Source organism: Anoplopoma fimbria, chromosome 1, assembly GCF_027596085.1.
Source record: "Anoplopoma fimbria isolate UVic2021 breed Golden Eagle Sablefish chromosome 1, Afim_UVic_2022, whole genome shotgun sequence".
NCBI classification, from domain to species: Eukaryota; Metazoa; Chordata; class Actinopteri; order Perciformes; family Anoplopomatidae; genus Anoplopoma; species Anoplopoma fimbria.
Genome location: NC_072449.1, coordinates 22,790,944 through 22,811,068, shown reverse-complemented (window position 1 = coordinate 22,811,068; position 20,125 = coordinate 22,790,944). Strand labels below are relative to the sequence as shown.

Sequence of the window (20,125 nt, the reverse complement as noted above, 5' to 3'; positions counted from 1 at the left end):
AGTGGATCAGTTTTTAAGCAGATATCGATTCGTTCAAATGATGCCAGGATCGGATATGCTTTATTTCCTTCCAAAAACAGTGATTTAGTTTAAAACCTGTACAATTGTTTCCAAAACGTTAATTTGCCGGATATTATCTTTTGTTACTGATGAGAATGGTGATCAAAACTATGAAAATAAGATCTAAGTTCCAATTAAAGAACAAATATTCTTTAACAAGGTTTGTTTCATTTCATCGTTTGATCACGAGAGACATTTCAATGGTAGACATGTTGACACAGGTTTGCCATGAATCTGTGTACATACCCCAGAAAACCCAACACAGGGTCTTTACCAAAAGTCTACACCCATAAGTCGGGATGCTGCAGGGTATAGCTAATGTGACAGCCACAAGAATGGCACTTTACAGTTGACAGTCACAACACGTCCAAGAGCTTATCGGAGCAAACTGTGAATAAGGTAAACACCATCTGGTGGCTCCTTACTGTATGATCTCTGATCCTGATGTGGGGATGAAATTGCAATATTTGTAAGGAGAGGCTAAAGGAACTCAAGGTCTCGGTTCAAGTCAACAATCTCAACATGAGAGCTCAGAATTTCGCTGATCCGTTGAAAGGGTTTAACCTGCGGGTGAACGCTGTCTGTCTCTGGTTGTTTAATCTTCCCCCCAATGAAACTGCTTGTTGAGGAGAAAACCAGGATGTTCTGCCTAGAACCCTGTCTGTTGCATTGATTGAAATGTATCAAATGGGCATGCCAATCCTAATGTGGATCTAGTATGGGACTGGTGGGCGGAATTTGGAGAGAGTGAGTGACAGTAACCTTTGGATGTTGGCGCAGCAGGCAGCTAACCTCGTGTCACCGAGCTTATGCTGAGGGTAACCAGAGGCCCCAGGAGTTGGGCGGCTCTGCCATCGCCATCACTGCCACAGTCCCTCGTACTCGGGAGACAGGGCTGAGGTCCATATCAAAATGGGGATGAAAGGGCTAAGCTGCCCTCGGAGTAAGGCGCATCAGTGGGAGGGACTGCTAAGTCTTAATGAGGACAAGCTGCTCTGAATTATGGCCATGCTGCATGTTAACATAAAACATACACCCTTTACATGTACACACATGGCAACACATTTTTGACTTGAAAAATACAAAATAAGACAAATACAATTTTCAAATGTCCCCCACTAGCGTTTCAAATTGGTATTATTGTTACTGAAGGCAATTACGCCTTGCCAGATGTAGCAGGTGATTTGCAGACCTATTTGTCCTGTGAAACACATTATTCATGAGTTTAAAGGTTAATTTTTAATGTTCGGGCTAGTAGGTAGAATTTTTCTGTCAAACATTATTTGTATAACATTACTTATCAGGCCTCTATCAAGGAAACTACTGGTTATTATAGTGTTAAAGCATATATAATACAGCATTTTTTTGTTCTATTTTTACTTTATATTACCATTATAATAGACAGCATGCAAACTAATTGTATCTTTATAGTTTAAGTGGAATATGATATAAATGTAAAGAAATGCAGGAAATATCATTTATTTAGCTATGCTTTTTTTAGACAAGCCTACCTTGGACTTGAAGATGGTCATTTAAATATACATTAAAACATGCACATATCTGTGGACATGCTAAATGTTGGTTAAGATGTTGTACCTTTTAAAGGTAGGACTTGGATCAAGTGTTTTGAATTAGATTATATCTAGGTAGATGTACCTCGTAGACAGCAAATCAATACATTACTAACCTAAAGATGTTTTCACCCAGAATACTCCATATCATCTACTAGATTTTCATTGATGTCATGCAGGTTATATAAACCTAAGCACTTTGAGATGGGAGCCCACTTGATACTTTATAGTAGATTGGTCTGTACACTCTACTCCTCTAATGCCTCCCGCCTAAATAACCATGTCTCAAAATGTAAAGCAGCGTTCAATTTCTTTCACTGCCATTCTTCTTAATCCAATTCTCTCTGTGCCATTTCATGTAATTCTTTACTCTCAGTGTTGACATTGTCACAAATTCAAAGACTTGTGAACTCTGCTTTCATAAGTAAACAAGAGCAGAAGCTTTCCCTATAAAAGAAAGTGTTGGTGACTTGTGCAGGCGGCCAGTGATGCATGTGCTGTCGCTGTACCATATGTTTTATTGCCTTTGATGGTATGCCAGCTGTCTAGTCTTAGCTTTGAATAATACTTTTATGGACTTACTTCAGTATTTACTGCTGCTTCTTTTGTGACAGTGGGGGGGTATAAAGAGAGTAGCAGACAGCAGGGTATGTGGGGATGGTGCCGTGTCCCCATCCATAAACGACAAATTTGCTGAGCACACAAGGCCAAAGCCTTTTGCTATTGAAGCAAAATACAATAGTGAAAAATGAAACATTCTTTTCTCTGAAAAGGTAACGCCTGACTATTTATCATAGATCACATAAGATATTATACATGATTCAATAGTGATATTGTTTTATTGTTTGTTTCTAATATATGTACCAAGGACTTCCTATGAAGCAGTATGGATACTGAGCATATAAACGTTGAATTGGCTGCAGTTTAAGAGGCACAGATTAGCTTTAAACAACAAATTACACCAACATCTTTAGAAATTGGGTAACTGATAGATGAAACAATCATAATTCTATTTTTAGAGAAAATTACACTCTGTCTTACAGATGACAATCGTGAAACACATGTGTTTTCATATATTGTCATATATGTATGTGTGTGTATCTCTCTCTCCTTCTCCCTCTCTCTCTTTTTTATATATATATATATATATATATATAGATAATATTAGAATATTCCCTGTATTTTCACTATTTCTGAGAGAGCAGAGAAGCTGCCTTGAACAAAGCCGTTACACCAAGTATTACATTTTTGTGTTTGCTCACACAATTGAGTTATCTAACTGTTGAATAGGCAGTTTGAGTTTTTATTCTTTATCCGTTGTAATTGATGGCTGCTAGGTGGATTATTCCATATCTCAAGGCAAAATGTTGCACAAAGTTGAAGTTGAGGACAAAAGTGATTGGGTGATGTTTTGTTCACATCAGCTGGATTCTCGCAAATCATGAGATCACACATCTAGGCTTAAAGTAATGCGTTTGTGTACTTACCCCAGAGCTACAACAGTACCACGGAACAACCAGTGTCCTGTGAGGAGCTACTTGCAGCTATAGGCGTGGTTAAGATGTGTGTGTGAACCAACATGGAGAGGCAAATGTTCGTTCAAATCCCCTTAAGAGGTTAAACGTAAATAGTAATAGCAACATTTAAATCAGAACTGGAGAGTTTTTTGTGATTGAAAAGAGAGCAAAGAACGACACTGAAGGCTTTCTCGATGGTATAGATGTTTTCGCACTTCACCCTACTTCAGCAGGTGTTCGATTGACAGATTGTTCATCTAGTCACCTGCCAAGTATTTTTTTTAAAGTGCCTGCCCTTTTCCAAACAGTTTCCAACCACTGCTTCTCAGATGTTTTGTTTTAACAAACCATCTGGCACTTAGGGTTAAATTTAACCATGATCTTTGTACCTATCAATTTTTTTAACTCAGAATCTTGTTTTTTTTTAGAGATACATGAAAGTCGGAGGCACAACACAGTGAACAAAAAGAGAGGAAGATAGAAAAACAGAGAGAAAACTGAGACATTTCAAATAAAAAAGTATGAGTAATATGACTAAAGGCCTGGACAGTCACCAGAAATTTCTTTTCCCTATATCTGGCAGTTGCCCTAAACCCACTCACCAGTAACCAATTCCCTTAGTTGCAAGTTTCTCTGCAGAATAACAGTCAGCAAAAAATTGCTGACTACAGACTACAGTATAATGAGGCCCACATTTGTGATTAACATAGAAACAGGAGTAGGAAGGAAGCTTCCCCAAAAATGGCCTTATGAATAAAGATAGTTTAGTAGCCAAGCCTACGCATTGTCAGAGATGGCAAACCAGCCCCAGCATTGAGTATACAGTGATGAGTAAGGGATTTGCAATTTGTAACAATCTCAAAGCAACATCATAAATGGTGTCCAACATCCAAAAATGCTAAAAAATCGAGTTGCAACAAATCACCATAATTGTACAATAGTAACATTTGGCAAAAACAAACCTTTTTTGGCTCTACAGAAAAAAGTGAAACACCCCCAACATGTATGCATTCTTTTTAACTTGTCGGCAAAATTTCAATGTGGTTCTTTAACAATGGCAGCCATCCATTGAAATCCCCAAATATTTGGAAAAAAAAGACACCAGCTTCCACTGGCAGACTTTTTGAGATGCAGTTGAAAATTTCTCAATTTTAAGTTGCATCGCGATGCATTCAGTTCAGTGTCAGTTTTTACTGCGTTTTACTGTCATTTACTGTCGCACTAGTTTCTCTCCACTCCTTTGATATGTGTGTTTCACAGAAGGCGGGGCTTTGCACACACACTCCGTAAGCAGAGCAGAGAGACATCATTCAATTGCTCGTAATAATTGATGAAAACGTAGCAATGTACATTAAAATTGAGGATGTAATACATTGAGATGTATCGAGAATTGTTGACAGGTGAATGGCTATTGTATCGTTGACAGCGAAGATCCACACCGCTTGGATGTTTAACACTCTATGGAACTCTGAAATAGAAAAGAAAAATGTGTGACCGGCAGTAACAGCGGGATTCAGTCTGGTCCGATCAATAAGGAGAGCTGGTGTGGCGGCAGTTCTTCTTCTGGAGGAGTTGTGTGCTTGTACGTATGATTCAACACAACATGTGATGGAAGACGCTCACTTAGTGAACCCACTGACACGCCATGCCTGTTTTCTGTCTCTCTCCATCATGTACTCTATCCTAGATATCTGTCAACATGGGCCCTAGACAGCTCAAGTAAAAGTCATATCAGATGCAGCGTGTCGGTAAAACTGAGGTACAGTATGTACACACTGCCCCCAGACATCTCCAGGTCCTTCACCGTAGCAGTGTTCATCCATCAGAGTGTTTCCTCTATATTCAGCATGGCAGGTTGAATCATTTCTGTGGGAGCAGCAGCCACAGCCCACAGCCTCCCAGGGTAAATGTCAACTCCACCATTAGGAAGGGGCCTGGTGCCTCCAACGCCTTCTTGCCCTCACATCGTCACAGTCATCACAGCGCCCACAGCACAGCTGAGCTGTAGAAACCGATCTGGCTGTCAGTGAGGGAGCGAGTGTGTCTTTGCGCCAGCATATATGTGCGTGTGCTTTCTGTGCATATGTGCACCGTAGTTGTGTGTCTACCCCGACGCCTGCTTCTGTCTGCTTTGGCTATATGAAATCCTATAATGGGTATTCATATATTACATTACATTACAGTCATTTAGCAGACGCTTTTATCCAAAGCGACTTACAGGAAGTGTATTCAACATAGGTATTCAAGAGAACTACTAGTCACCAGAAGTCATAAGTGCATCTCCTTTCTTAAACAAGCATCTTAAAGCATAAACCAGAGCAAAAGTATAGTGCAGAGGCAAGTTACTACGAAAACAATAATTGCAACAGACTAATCCGAATATAGTAAGTGCTACAAACTACTACGAATAGGATAAGTGCAGTAAACAAATACGAATTCAATAAGTGCAGCGAACTGATACGAATACAGTAAGTGCAACAACTAATACGAATGCAATAAGTGCTACGAGGAAGGCTCAGGGTAGTACTTCTTGAAGAGGTGAGTTTTCAGCCTGCGCCTAAAGATGGGCAGCGACTCTGCTGTCCTGACGTCAGTGGGGAGTTCATTCCACCACTGAGGGGCCAGGACAGAAAAAAGCTGTGACCGGGTGGATCGGCCGCAGGGACCTCTGAGCGACGGGGCAACCAGTCGCCCCGAGGCAGCAGAGCGAAGTGGTCGGGCGGGGGTGTAGGGCTTGACCAAGGCCTGGAGATAGGAAGGAGCTGTTCCTTTCACTGCCCTGTAGGCTAGCACCAGAGTCTTAAACTGGATGCGAGCTCTTACAGGGAGCCAGTGTAGAGAACGGAGAGGGGAAGTTGTGTGAGAGAACTTGGGGCGATTGAACACCAGACGTGCTGCAGCTTTCATATATGAATACCCATTATAGGATCTCTCCTGCCAGGCACACCCTCACTGCACACCTGGAGCTTATGGTGAACTCCAACAATATCTCATCTTCAGAGACCGCCTGAAAACCCTGTAGAAACCTGTCTGGTTTTTTTTCTGTTCCACAGTGTGGAGAGAGACATGCATGAAGACTAAATGAAAGAGGAGAAAGGTTAAATTATACGCCTGGTGCCCCTTGCCAAATTTGTATTTAAGGGGAATAGCGGAGGAGAGGGCGAGCCTTTTGTCTGTTATATTTGTACAAGCTCATAGGTATTAGATCTGCAAACCCAGCAGCAAACTGTGTATCGGTCTTGCATACTCAATCTTCTCCATGAATGTATAACAGAAACGCATACTATACTATCAGTACATACTGATTTGGCCAAAATGTAGCATGCAGTATGCAGTATGCTAACCAAAGCAAAGTCTGCTGTTTCCCAAAAATGCATACAAGAGCTGAAACGCTGTAGCTATCTGAAAAACAACCGATCTTAGCATGTCAAAGGAATATTTTAGCGTCCTATGTCTACCACTTGTGTAGTTCATAACTAATATAATTATGGGGGCAAGTAAGCACTTTAATTTAGCTACTTTAGCTGGGACTTGCAAGCATCATACTGCATAGCTTTTTGATTGATCCACTATAAAACAACATTTGGACAAAACGCTTGCTGCACACATAACAATAGGCATACTAACTATCAGGATTCCAAAGTTTTCCATTATGCCTGCTGATGCCTCCCTTTTGTCTTTTTTTAAGGCTCAGTTTTTTGTCTTGGAAGCTTATGAAATCTTAGTTTTGGGTTCTTTACCCTGTTGGTAGTGCGTCCCACCGCACAGCAGCTTTTAGGCATTTTTCTGTTGCTTGCTATTAGTCAATAGGGGGCACATTCACGCAATACAAAATCAACTGAGAACGGTACATTTTTTCCTCTCTGCTGTGGTCGGGACTTAAATGTGCTTTGTCTGTGCACTGCAAAATAAATAGATTCAACAGTTTACTACTGTATACTACTGGTGAAAGCAGAATGTACTGTATACTGGATACTGGAAGAATGCAGTAGGATGTAAAAGGTGTTTTTGAATATAGCCATTGTCATCGTTTTTCTTTATAAATGATACACAGATGACAGTTGAGAGCATAAGGTAAGGTCAAACTCAAGACTGTCATGACTTCCTCAGGTAGTATTGTCGTCACAGGTACTGGTCACTTTGTGGAGATTTTTTGACACTGATGCCATCTCTGGTGAATCTGATTTGTAGTGTCAGATAGGAGAGGGTAAATTGAATCGGTCACACTTACATCCCTTTGCACCTCACTGACAAAGGCCTGGAGGACCACCAAGATGCCTGCAGTTTCTAGCTTTGCTAATCACATCTCGTCTAGGTGTACATCACGCCCAGGCAGACCAGAAATCCTGATGGGTGCTGACACTGTGTAATATCATATCTTGGAAGATGGCACCTTGAAAATTGCCTGAGCTGGTATAAAAGTACAATTGATTCCCGCTAGAGATACAGTAATAATAATATGAGGTCGCATTGGCTGTTACTTGGACAAGACTGGGCAAGCCGGATGGAGGTTGTGAGTGTTTGTTCTTAATGCTTTGTCCTTTGACTTCCAAATGAAATGTGAAGATAGCAATGGGAGCACTGGGGTGAAGGCGGTAGATGTTCACTGCACCGTTGGAAAGACAGCTGGTGTTATCTTGGACTGGATACTTTTAATTCATGAAGTGATGATATATATAAACACGTATCCCCTCTTCTCAGCAGTGTGTAGAAGAGATAAGCAATGCTTAATGCTGAAGGTTGCAGTCCTTCTTCTCCCCTCTGTTCTGTCTCCAGCACAGCTAGGCAGACCGGCCATAATCGCTCTCATTTTGGATGGCACTGTCCCAGGCACATGTCCATGTAATTGCATTCACAGAGATCTGTGTAATAATATGCACAGCCTGGAAAAAAATATATATATACTGGGAGACTATTACATATGCTTTTAAAATGTCCTTTCACAGTAATTCCACTGACGTTGCTGTGGCAGTTGAAGGACACAAATTGGGGTTGAACAGTTTGCAAATTGGCAAGAATGAAAACAACAACAAAAATACTCTGAAAGTATAATTTGATGTATGGCCAGAGAAAGGGAGACATCTGTTCTAATCCAACGTGAAACAGCTAATTTTCTATTATGAAAACATGGATTTAGTTTCTAATATTTTGCCCTACTTTGTTCACAGATTTCTACAGACATCTGCATATATGTTATGTACCAAAATTATGGTACCTAAATATACATCATGGAGTAGTGGAAAAGCCAATTATTGAAGATTAATGTAACAATACTTCCCATTAAGGGAAGGGAATAGAGAGAACAGCACCTAATATGAGAAAATCCTTTTTCGTTAGGGGATAAATGAAGGACAACTCAATCACTGCGATCCAACGAGATGCATCGAGTAGGCGTTCCCGATAATTAAGTGAGAGATGTAATGATAGACAGCGGCTCAGAGAAATTATGACAAGGAGCATAAGAATAGAGGAAAGGAGTCAAGAAGCTAGAGAAAATAAAGAGAGAGGAGAGAGATTGTGAAATGACTTGAGGGAGCAGAGTGACAGACGATGGAGAGAAGCCTGAGGGATGAATGAAAGAGGGATTCGATGGATGTGACCCCATCAATCGCTACAAGATATAATCTCTATTTCCCTTAGTTGACTTTTATGTCATGAGGATTGTGGCAAAAAGGGCAGTGATGTACTGCGTTTGACAAATAGTGTTTTCCAAACTGGAATTTGCAGATGTGGCATGTAAGTTGTTTTTAGAGATGTATACTTCAGGCTCATTTGCAAATTGTACTTGATGAATTTTGACGCCCCGGTCTCAAAACATATTTCTTATTCAGCTTTGTGTAATGAGCGATGGGGTCCTAAGAACTTAGAGCTTTCTGCAAAAGTTCAAACCTTTATGATAATTTTACATATGTTTGTGGAGGAACAGCATGTCTGCCCGCTGTGTTTATCATCACAAGTGAATTTTCAATCTTAAATTACAAGCCGGTTTGCTGCCTTTTTTCAGTGGATCTAATCATCTTTGTTCTCCAAATTCCTGCACACCAAACCTTTGCTCTATGCTCTATACGAGTAGTTTAAGTAATGGATATGGCCGGATGTCATTCTTTTAATATTCAAATCTTTCAAATGGTTAAAGCTTTTAATCTCTGTCATCCTCATTTATGACGTTATCACCGTTAAAAAAACGGGATAAAATGGTCTTGTGTCATTGTGGTTCTATTAATGTAATTTATGGTGCTATTAGATGCTGCTAGATTCCCCCTTTAATACAGGTGTTTCTCGAGAATTTACCTTTTTTCAATAAATTTGAACGTTTGGACTCAAATTTGAAAGGGCACCGTTATTTGTTTTTAACATACACAGCGCTATATCAGCATTTATTTGGGTTCATGTTTCTGTCCACCTGACGAATATAAGTCTATCACCTCGAGAACAATGTCTTTCTTTACCCGAAGGCGAGGGGGAATCCAGATTTTAGTTTTTTTCACTGTTCATTAAGAACAACCTCTTTTCCAATTCCCAAAAACTAGATTTATTGTTAGGAAAGTATTAATTATAGCAGCTTTATAACATTATAACTTAGGCTGTAAACTTTGATTCTTACTTATGATCGAACATATTTTAAACCAAGTGTTTTGAGAAGCTTTCAACTTAACCCTCATACAGTATACACATGTTTGCTTTCTATGACCCCAATGTATGCTGATGGTATCATTCATTTACTTAAGGCTGAACAAGAGGCAAATACATAGTTTCAGCCACCAAAAGCAGCTTCAAGGAAGCTTTAGTGTTATGTTGGTGTAGATACAATACAATAACACTTAATACTCCCATTATCTGTCCTCTTAAGTCTCTTATCCTTTTCCCTGTCTTGAAACACTCACAGATCTGATAACCACTGTGTCAAAGATTTAGTTTTTTATATTGTGTTTTTTAGAGCTCATAGAGATTAGATCTGTTCCTGGTTGTGGGCCCAGCCCTGAGTTTTCACCTCCTAGAGCAATATCTGCTAAACAGTAGTCACTTGTAATAACTGTTGCTTCATGGTTGTTTTGTTTCTGTAAATAGGATTGCAGCTCTTTTAAGCCTGTCTGCTTTGGTGTACAGTTTGGGGCACTATCTTGATAAAGCTGTAGGCCTCTCTATAATGACCCATGGCTCAGGCTTTTGAATAGATGCCATGACAAATAGATTAGATACACTCACAGAAATAGCAGTAATGATCTTGTTTTTCAGGGAGTTAAAGGATTATCTAATGGTATTACTGAAAACATCTGTGTAAGCATCAACCCGCACTCGCTGCCTCGCTTCTCTCATTCCTGGCAGATGTTCAATGACTGCCGTTAGACTGTCATATTTTACAGGGGGATCCGACTCAAGATGTTCTCTGTTGAAGACACAGAACCCTGTCGATATGACATATAGTGGAATAAGTAGGGAGAGACATCAGATGGAAGATATACATAACGGGAGAAGGAGTCCAGATCATGTAATCCTCCTGCCCAGTGCCCCTTGCCAAATTCATTTTTGGAGGGGAGCACTCTGTCAGGATATTTTCTATGTTCTATGCGCAGAAAGCAGATTATCAATATCAGATTTGCTAATATTACAAACCCGGCAGCAAACAGCTCATCTGTTTTACGTAGTCTGCCCTCCTCCTAGTCATTATCACCCATCTCTCCTTCTCTCTTCCTCTGTCTGTCCCCATCTTTTTCAATGTTTCTCGGGTTGTCCCGTTATTTAAAAAACCACATGTGTCTCTTGTTTTCCCTCTGTATCATCTCCCACTCAACATAAGCTTTGATTTTCCTCCTTTCTTTCCAATTTCATATTTTTTCCCCTAATCTACCTAAACTGAACTCATTAAAGGAGGAAATAATGATTGCTCGTCTAAGCAGAGCTACCCTGCAACCTCTGGGAGAAGCCTCTTTTCCTGGGCCAATCTGCTGTGCCCCGTGCCAAAGCCCACTCACTGACACACTGATGGGGGCTGATGTCTGAAATGTAATGGAATAAAAGATGAGCCTTTGCCAGATGTAGGAAATAATTCACACATGTATTTTCTGTTCAGGGAAAGGTGAATTTGTGTTGTTTGTGTGTGTGTGTGTTTGTGCATGGTTTGACTTGGTATGCAAACATGCCACATATGCTCATTTGAGCTGTCTGCCCACAGTGAATCAGTGGCAACTGTGCAAGAGCAGTGGTGCACCTGCACCCACCTTGCTGACCTGCTTGTCACTGTGTTTCCTGAGAGACCAGTCCACTATCTCTGCTATTATTAGATCTCAGATGTAAAAATCTCACTTGCAGCACAGCCAGTTGGACAGACAACCTAATGTAGAGCATACCGCGACCTTCCTCTTAGGCGGCATCTACACCAAATCAAGAGTTGTAGCGATTAGCGCAGGGTTGGGCGGTGGGAGTGTCACTTTAAATGGTCTTTTTGTACGTCGGGGCGACTGTGGCGTAGTGGAGAGCAGGGTAGTTCTCCAATCAGAGGGTCGGTGGTTCGATACCCGGCTTCGGCAGTCGATGTGTCCTTGGGCAAGACACTTAACCCCAAGTTGCTCCCGAAGGCTTGCCATCGGTGTGGACTGGATGTTGCATGAATGTTAGTTAGAGTCTGATGGTGGCACCTTGCATGGTAGCCTGTCATCAGTGTGTGAATGGGTGAATGATATGTAATATACTACTGATTGTAAGTCGCTTTGGATAAAAGCGTCTGCTAAATGACTGTAATGTAAATGTAATGTAATGTCTGCATGCTGCCAGTATGCCGGGTCCTACGACTCTTCGCAGGGACAGATTTAAAAAGAAAATCACATCTTTTTATGAATAACCAGGATGCAGTACATTTCCAGACATTGGGTTTTAAACTGTTGCACTATGCCAAATTGGTTGGCTACACATGAAACATAACGTTACACTCCATTGTGTTTTGGTCATCATGCGGTTTCATGCCTTGTTTTGTCCTACATAAATCAGCATGTTTTAAATTCGTAAAAACTCCTCCTGTGTAGTCTTTGAGCCATATTCTGTTGCTCTTCTATAACCTTGATTATTTAAAGTATCATAATACAAGTCTAGTCAAATTTAAAAGCCAACAAGGATACTCTTGTAATACAAAAGCTGACATTTAGAACAGTTCTATGACTTGTACACTGACCTCACTAACATCTTTTAAAACCTCAATTAAATGCCTGTTATCAGGACCCACAAAAGCGCAGTTGTTTGTCCTTGAACCATTTAAGATGGATTCAGTTAAGACTCTCACGTTTTCAAAAAAAAATTAAATTAAGATAATCTATGCACTATTCACCAATAACAAAGTTAAAATGCATTTTATAGAGGCGTCTGTTTTATTTTGGTTTATGAGCAAAGGCAGCGCGGATAGAAATTCTTTGAAGAACAGCCAACTGGATCGGAGCAGCTGTTTAAATCTTTTGGAAACTTCTGACACTCCTCATTATATCACAAATAAGTGCAGGAGCAGCTAAGGATAATGGTAACCCTCCCAATGCAAGTTTGGAACATCACAATGTCTTTATTTGCATAGAACATGTCTTTATACCTTTCTGTTGCAAAGAGAGAAAGCAAAAGGTGAGCTGAGATTCTCACTGACTGCTTCCTAACACACCAAATGAAGCTTTATGAGGTTACACCATGTATTATCATTTCAAAGACAAAATGTTGGCTTATTTTGGTATTAATAGTGCTCTTTAACTATTACAGATAATGCAGATATGTGCATGCCTGAGTAAATTTGCCTGTTAACAAATAACGTGTGAAAGATCCTGATTGCTCTGGCTGTATTCTGCAGGATATTCTCTCATACTTATTTATTGAATTTAATCTTATTCAAAATATAATTTACTTAATCATAGCACAGACTATCTGTCGGCCTGGCTTTGAAAGAAACACATGGTAGCACTGTGTATTTTAAAAGCACACTATAGAGGATGCTAACATAGTCTGGAGTCCATCCCAGCATGCACTCAGTGAGAGGCAGGCTGGATAGATTTCCAATCCATCAGGGTCAACATATTCAAAATCCTGCTTGGCAATTTAGAGTCACAAAATCCATTTGCATGTGAGCCTCTGGAGGAAACCATCGGTAGAAACATGCCAACTTAATATAGAAAGACCTTTAGCCAAAGATTAAAACCAGGACTGTCTTTACGAAGAGGACAGTGCAAACTGCCAACCTGATGCTAGAGAAACATGTGGTTGGTTGCAGGTATTCCCTGCCATAACTTTACTAATTTTAATGACTCAGTTGAATGGCAAATGCTCTTTAGGTACCATGAAAATTGCCATTAAGTACCATAAAATTACTGTGACGTTTAGCATTGACCCCAAGGGATGAAAAAAACGTTAAAACCTGGAAAGCTTGGGAAAGCTGTAATTGTTTTCTCACCCATGTTGCAAAATCATTGCTGAACAAATCAAATAATGTCAGGGAAATAATGAAGCATTCAAATTTAGTAATTGGATTAGCCCACCTGATGACGGCAGGTGACCGTGAAAAGTTTAATTGTCAGCAGTTTTTCTTTTCCTTTTTCTATTTGTCTGTCTGCCTTGTTGGCCATCCACACACTAGCCAAAGCAAATGCTTTTAAAGGCATGATGAGCAGCACTAATGCAGCCTAGGAGAGCTTGTTGTTCTTCTTAAATGGGCTTGATTGCACTCCACTCATCAGTATAGTGAAGCATCATACAGTCATAAGAGTTTGTTTTTTTGTTTGCTTCCTTCCGGCTTCCTTTACATTAGCAGACCAATAGGAGAACATGAGTGTAGGGGAGACGAGCAGTAACATTTTCCCTTCATTCTCCATTCTGCCTTGCCCTAGAGCAAGGCACTAAACCCATGTTCTGGTACAGTGGAGATGGAGTGGTAGACTTGACAACATAAGCATGTGGACCTATGACCTAAGCCTCAACATAATAGCCATTGTCGTGCTTTCGATACTGAAAAAAACCCCAAATACTGCAGTATTGTTGACTCAGTACATCCGTATTGATTTCATTGATGTGTTGCAATGTTTTGAATATGACTATTATTTTTGTTTTCCTGCAGCAAATAAATTAAGTAATTATTGAGTTATTGTAGAAAATATATGCCAAGTGGGTAGACTGATTACAAGTTCAATCAAATTAGCATAAGCAATGACAATTATCTAGAGGACAATACAGATAAAAAAAAGTTTTCTTTCAGCCAGTTTTATTCCAAGAATTTTAAAAGGAGGTTGGTATGGTGGCTTTGAAAGTTTAATTTTGTGCCAGGGACCTTTGGTCTATTTTATCCGTACATAGCTGTTTACAGCTACAGCTAAACAGCTAACGTTGATTGTTTAGAGTGAAACAAACCATGGCTAGCAATTATACATATTCTGTATAATTGAGCTGTACAAAAACAGGTACACAATTACAAAGATATAACATTTGTTTTGCTACTGCTTCAAAACACAAATATCCAGGTATCAAATATAGACATTTTACAACATTTAACTTGTGTTGCACATGGATATAAAACTAAATCATTCATTTGTGTATGTCTTTAGGGGCCCTGCATCACAGTAAAGCATCAAACTGTGACACATCTCAGTCCGTGTGACCCAGGAATATCTGAAACAGAAATGTTTAAGTTGATTTCTGATATTGTATATGACGCCATCCAGTTATGAATTTCGGTGAACATATGATAGTGAAGCACTGTTGCCTACAATACAGTCAGTCTGCTTTCCCTGAATAAATAAACAACAAAAACATCTGTTGTTAGCAAAAATGTCTCCCCACCACCGTATGCACACTCATATTCCTTTAAACACATCAACTGGAAATTTGCATACAGAAAAATCCAGACATTTTTTTAAATACAGTTGAATACATCATCTACCCTTTTTGTTCAGTCAGCCCAAAAATGATACAGTATTTGAATGTTAAGAACAGAATGCTGTAATTCCCTATGCAGTTTTTGAATATGAAGATGTCCTTCGAGGAGCCTTTTTAAACTGTAATGCTTTCTCAAGCCGATGGGCCCAAGACTAATGCTGAGTGTCGGAGTGAAAATTACCCACATTTCCCACACCTCAAAACACAGCAAACCTTTAATCAACTGTTATTCAAACACATGGTGGAATCCTTTTCTTTAATTTCAGTCCAATACCTTTCATCAACAGATAAGTGCCATTGGCAACAGAATGGCTTTGTGAGTACTAATGGGAATGTTCTGAGACAGGAGACGTTTTTCATTCTCTTTGTCTGCTACCAACATTTCAGAGCTGTTCCTCTTTTAATGCCGGCATCAGAAGAAATTCCTGTCAAAGTCATAAAAGTGTATCATCTCAGGATGACAGAAGCAGGAAGATTTATATAAGTTAGTGTGCATTTTCTCTCGCAAGGAAGTTGTCTTGGGCCTTTACTTTTTTTCTGCTTATAACGTATGCAGATGATACAACAGTATCACCAACAGTAACTGAAATCACAGCAACCCTCAACAAAGAGTTCTAGACAGCAAGAGAATGGATCACTAGTAATCAACAAGTTTTAAACATATCACAGACTATCGTGAAACGAAGCTTCTTGGTGTTATTTTTCAATTGTGAACCATCGTGGACAAGGCATATAAACAACCTTTTTGTAAAGATGGGGAGGAATATCTGTTACACACGGCAGACTCTAGTCTTATGTTGAGTGTAAGTTATATTTTTCAGATCTAATATCATTTGGTTGTTTTGTCTGCAGGTGTCTTATCCGTTGTGATATTTTTATGTTTTGTGTAGACCACAGAAATCCTAAATGGTGGAGCTGAATGAGATGCTATTTAAACAATGACACAATCAGCTGGCATGTAATTCACACTCTGCGTCTGTGTGTGTGCACTTTTGCACTCATGCTGGCGTATGTGTGCATATGTATATTGCACTCTGCTCCTAAACTTATGTTTGCGGCACACACTAGCGCAGTGTTTTGTTTTTTTAACAAAGATTCAGATCAGTTGGCTATTTCTCACACATATTGAGCTGTATGCTAAAGAGCTAATTAACAAGAGCTGTTATGGGGTTCACAAGCTTCTCTGACATCTTAATTAGATCTTAATGACATTTCAGTTGGAAAGACTGAACTGAGCACCCTGAGATGAGGCAAAACCAGTGCTGATATACTGAAGGAAACAGGAAAATGACTGGCATTAGAGACAAGCGCATGCAGGAACGGGGAGAAGGAATTGTAGATGAGGAGATTCAGGGAGGAATAAATGGAAATGAGGGCATTTGTGCTCTATATGTACCTACTACTCATATAGTATGTGTTGCGTGAGATAGCGTGTGTTAGAAATAGGATTTGATTAACACTGATACACTTTTCATTCTCGCCGTTCTCTCTCTGACGTTCTTTCATTCTATTTTCCTTCTCCCCTCTTTTCCTCTCTCCCAGTGAGCTATGGGAATATACGTTGCCCAGTAATTACTCTGCCCATGTCCCAGAAGAACCACATATCTCTTATGGGCCTCTTAATCGGATTCTTAGCATTTATTACCATGAAATTTCATCGTCCTAACTCTAGAAATTACTAGACGTATTGGCAATGAAGATAACATGATAATGTTATTTCTGGCAGATAGATGGGTGATTAGATATGCTATTTTACATGATTATGCATGATTTGCAGTGGATTGCAGGGGATAGTCTCTGTTTTTCTGGTGGGCAGGCTGTGTATTTTTAGCTGAAAGGTTCATGCACATGTATGCAACTCAAACAAGTCAGTGGACTGCGATGAAAGAACAATGGGCTGCAGTGAATAAGGAAACTGGTGCACAAGTCCACAGACATCAAACTACATAATTACCTACGTGCTGGTGACTGTGTACTCCCGTGTACACGGTGCGAAAAGGCACACACCGGCAACAAAGCAAAACCTTGACAAGAGAGAGGGTCGATCTCAGCCGATCTCAGCTAAGAGAGAGGGTAATTGATTCAAATCTTCGAAAGGCAAATATTTATTTACCAGATGAGTTGCTCCGTCTATGTTTGCCTGTGCTCAGCTGGCCTGCACTGCCCTTCACTTGAGAGCAACCATGAGAGAGAGGGAGAGAGAGGGGGAGAGAGAGAGAAACACAACATTGAAAGCTAGGGGACGGTGATGAGGAGCCCGGCGAGAGCGCAACCCAGATATTACATCAGAGAAAATAAGGGAGGAAAGGCTAAATAGAAAACTTTGTCTGAGGCCCCCTCGCGTGGAGCAGAGTGGATGTGGGTTGAAAGATTGGGCAGCAGGAGACACATTACTAAGAGTCTGTTGGTTGCTACAGATGCTGTTCTGCGTGTAGCCGTGTCTGTTTATCACTTTCCTCTTCTCCCGAGCCCTCTGTCTCATCTCTATTCTACCCCCTTCTGTCTAGCCTAAATCTGTCAGAATACAACCACAAATACCTGGCAACAACCACCATTTACAACCACCCCCTCGTCTCTCCACCTCTCCTCCCCAACAATGCCTCAAGCTTCTGTTCATTTGCTCGTCCTCCCCGCTACTTCGAGCCTTTATTCATTTTACTCAGCCTTTAAGGGGGTTTGCTTAGCATTTTATTCGGCCATAAAGGGCGATAACAGAAAGAGCTTGTTTCTCTGTAATGCGATCAGCATTTTAACAGATCTGGGTCCACAGATGCTTGTGTAATTTGGTGGTTTGTTCTCTGAAGAAGGCCATGATTTTTCTCTTTTTTTTTTTTCCTACTACAAGTGCAAAGTGGAACATTAGCCCCACATGATCAGTGCTACTCTCTCGCATTCAACTTGTGGCATAAATCATTACATTACATTACATTACAGTCATTTAGCAGACGCTTTTATCCAAAGCGACTTACAATCAGTAGTATATTACATATCATTCACCCATTCACACACTGATGACAGGCTACCATGCAAGGTGCCACCATCAGACTCTAACTAACATTCATCATCCAATCATCTAGCATGAATAGTGTAATTGAATGCTGCAAGCATTAACTTTTGCTGAGGCTGTTTCTCCTCTTCCCAGACAGATGTGTTGTAAATCCAGGCCACAGATAGAAAAGCCCAGGTTTCTACAAGCTCTGATCTGCTTACGTGTGCCAGTCCTAACCCTCATCTCCTACTGCTTCTTCTCTTTGCGTGGACTCCTTTCTGTGGCCAGGCTGACTGATGACCTATTAACCCTTGTCTGGCAGGGCTTTAACTACCAGACAGCTTGTGCCGCGCTCAGGCCTTTGGCTGCTGGTCATAGGGAGCAAAAGAACAAGTGTGTCATGCAGTTAGGCTGTGAGTCAGTCATTGACTGACAATGCTGTCAGATACTATTGAATGTACTCTATCTCTAGCAAAAGGATGGGGATTGATCTTATTCAGCTGTATCATAATCACATCGTGGCTTGGCATGCTCTGTATTGATCTCTATGGTAACGAACAACAACATGTGAATATGATCCGCGATTGCACTCATATGTGTCCCTGTGTGTGTGTGTGTGTGTGTGTGTGTGTGTGTGTGTGTGTGTGTGTGTGTGTGTGTGTGTGTGTGTGTGTGTGTGTGTGTGTGTGTGTGTGTGTGTGTGTGTGTGTGTGTGTGTGTGTGTGTGTGTGTGTGTGTGTGTGCGCATCCCAGGTTCACGGAGGCAGATACCATTGTGATGGGGGACGTGACGTACGGGGCCTGCTGCGTGGACGACTTCACCGCCAGAGCACTAGGAGCCGATTTCATGGTGCACTATGGCCACAGTTGTCTCAGTGAGTGCCTTTACCTGTCTGTGTGCATGTTTCTCTGTGTCTCTCCGTCGCTCTGCATTCATGGTTGTACCACACAAAGGAACGTGAAGTGGGCGAGCATCAAGGACTACCACCTACTGAGAGTGGGCTGCATGAAAAAGAAGTGAGAGACGGACCGACAGACGGAGCTTAGATCAATGTTGAAGTATAACTAGTTAGTGTAGCCCGCCCAGCTCTAACACAGGCAGCATATCAGACCTTTGGAGCCTGGACATCACATTTACCCAGCAGATCAATGGGGAACATGCATTAGTGCCTTCCTTTGAAAACCTCATGCAGTTCTCGAGGACCTTCACTCGTCTGTCTCTTGCAGAACATGGGAGGAAATGCTAAATCGATAGTTTTATCTATCCCTGCCAGAACAACCTCACCTCTACAAAATACCATAAATGACCAACAGAATTTTAATACACAGGAAAGCTCTCTCTGTGTTGTTTCTTTTGTTTTTTTCGTGTGTGTTGGGTCTATGCGCTTTCATTATTCGATATTCGCGGAAGAATTATGTGATTGCATGTGTGTATGTTTACAAAAGAGATTGGATGTGTACTCAGAGGAACCCAATAAAAGCAAAGGTAAAGGCCCCAAAGATCAATCTGTTGTGGGTTGTGAAGTTAGACCAGACATTAATTGATGGAAAAGATTTTCAAAGAATATGAGATGACCTACAGATTCTCAAAGGATCCGTGTGTAAGGGCGCCACCGTGTTTGTGTACCTGACCTTCATCACTCAATCATGAGGACATCATATGCACTGTTGCCCAAGATGTCAGCTACCTGGGGGAGATTAAAGACACTGCGTTCTTACTGACTCATAGAGAACCTCTCTCCTGCATCCCTTTCATTTCCTCTGCGGTATCTGCTTTTGCGAACATTGGTGCCATCTCATCTTTTGTCTCCATAAATCACCTCCACCTGGTGCAGGGCAATACAGGCAACATCATAAAACCATGTTTTTGTACGTTTTGAAGTTTTTATAATATTTGCTGATATGAGGGATGGGGATTTTATTTAACCTCCTATGATGTTTAAACAACATTTATGTGTCTGACTAGTCTGAATGAAAATAAAACACGACAAGAAGGGAGTCAGAGTGGGTTGACAAGAGAGAGTGGAAGCAAAATAAAGTAATACACATTTAGTATCAGTTTTACTTTCCACTTACTCCATAGTGGTTATTAACAT

General features: G+C 40.6%; 1 protein-coding gene across 1 annotated transcript in view; it reads left to right on the top strand.

The window, feature by feature from the left end:
• The window catches only part of dph1 (diphthamide biosynthesis 1), a 55,614-nt gene that overhangs the window by 14,710 nt on the left and 20,779 nt on the right, over positions 1 to 20,125 (top strand). Inside the window, exon 4 of the mRNA XM_054601856.1 lies at positions 18,783 to 18,904. Within this exon, the coding sequence (XP_054457831.1) occupies positions 18,783 to 18,904 (122 nt within the window). The remainder of the gene's footprint in view (positions 1 to 18,782; positions 18,905 to 20,125) is intronic.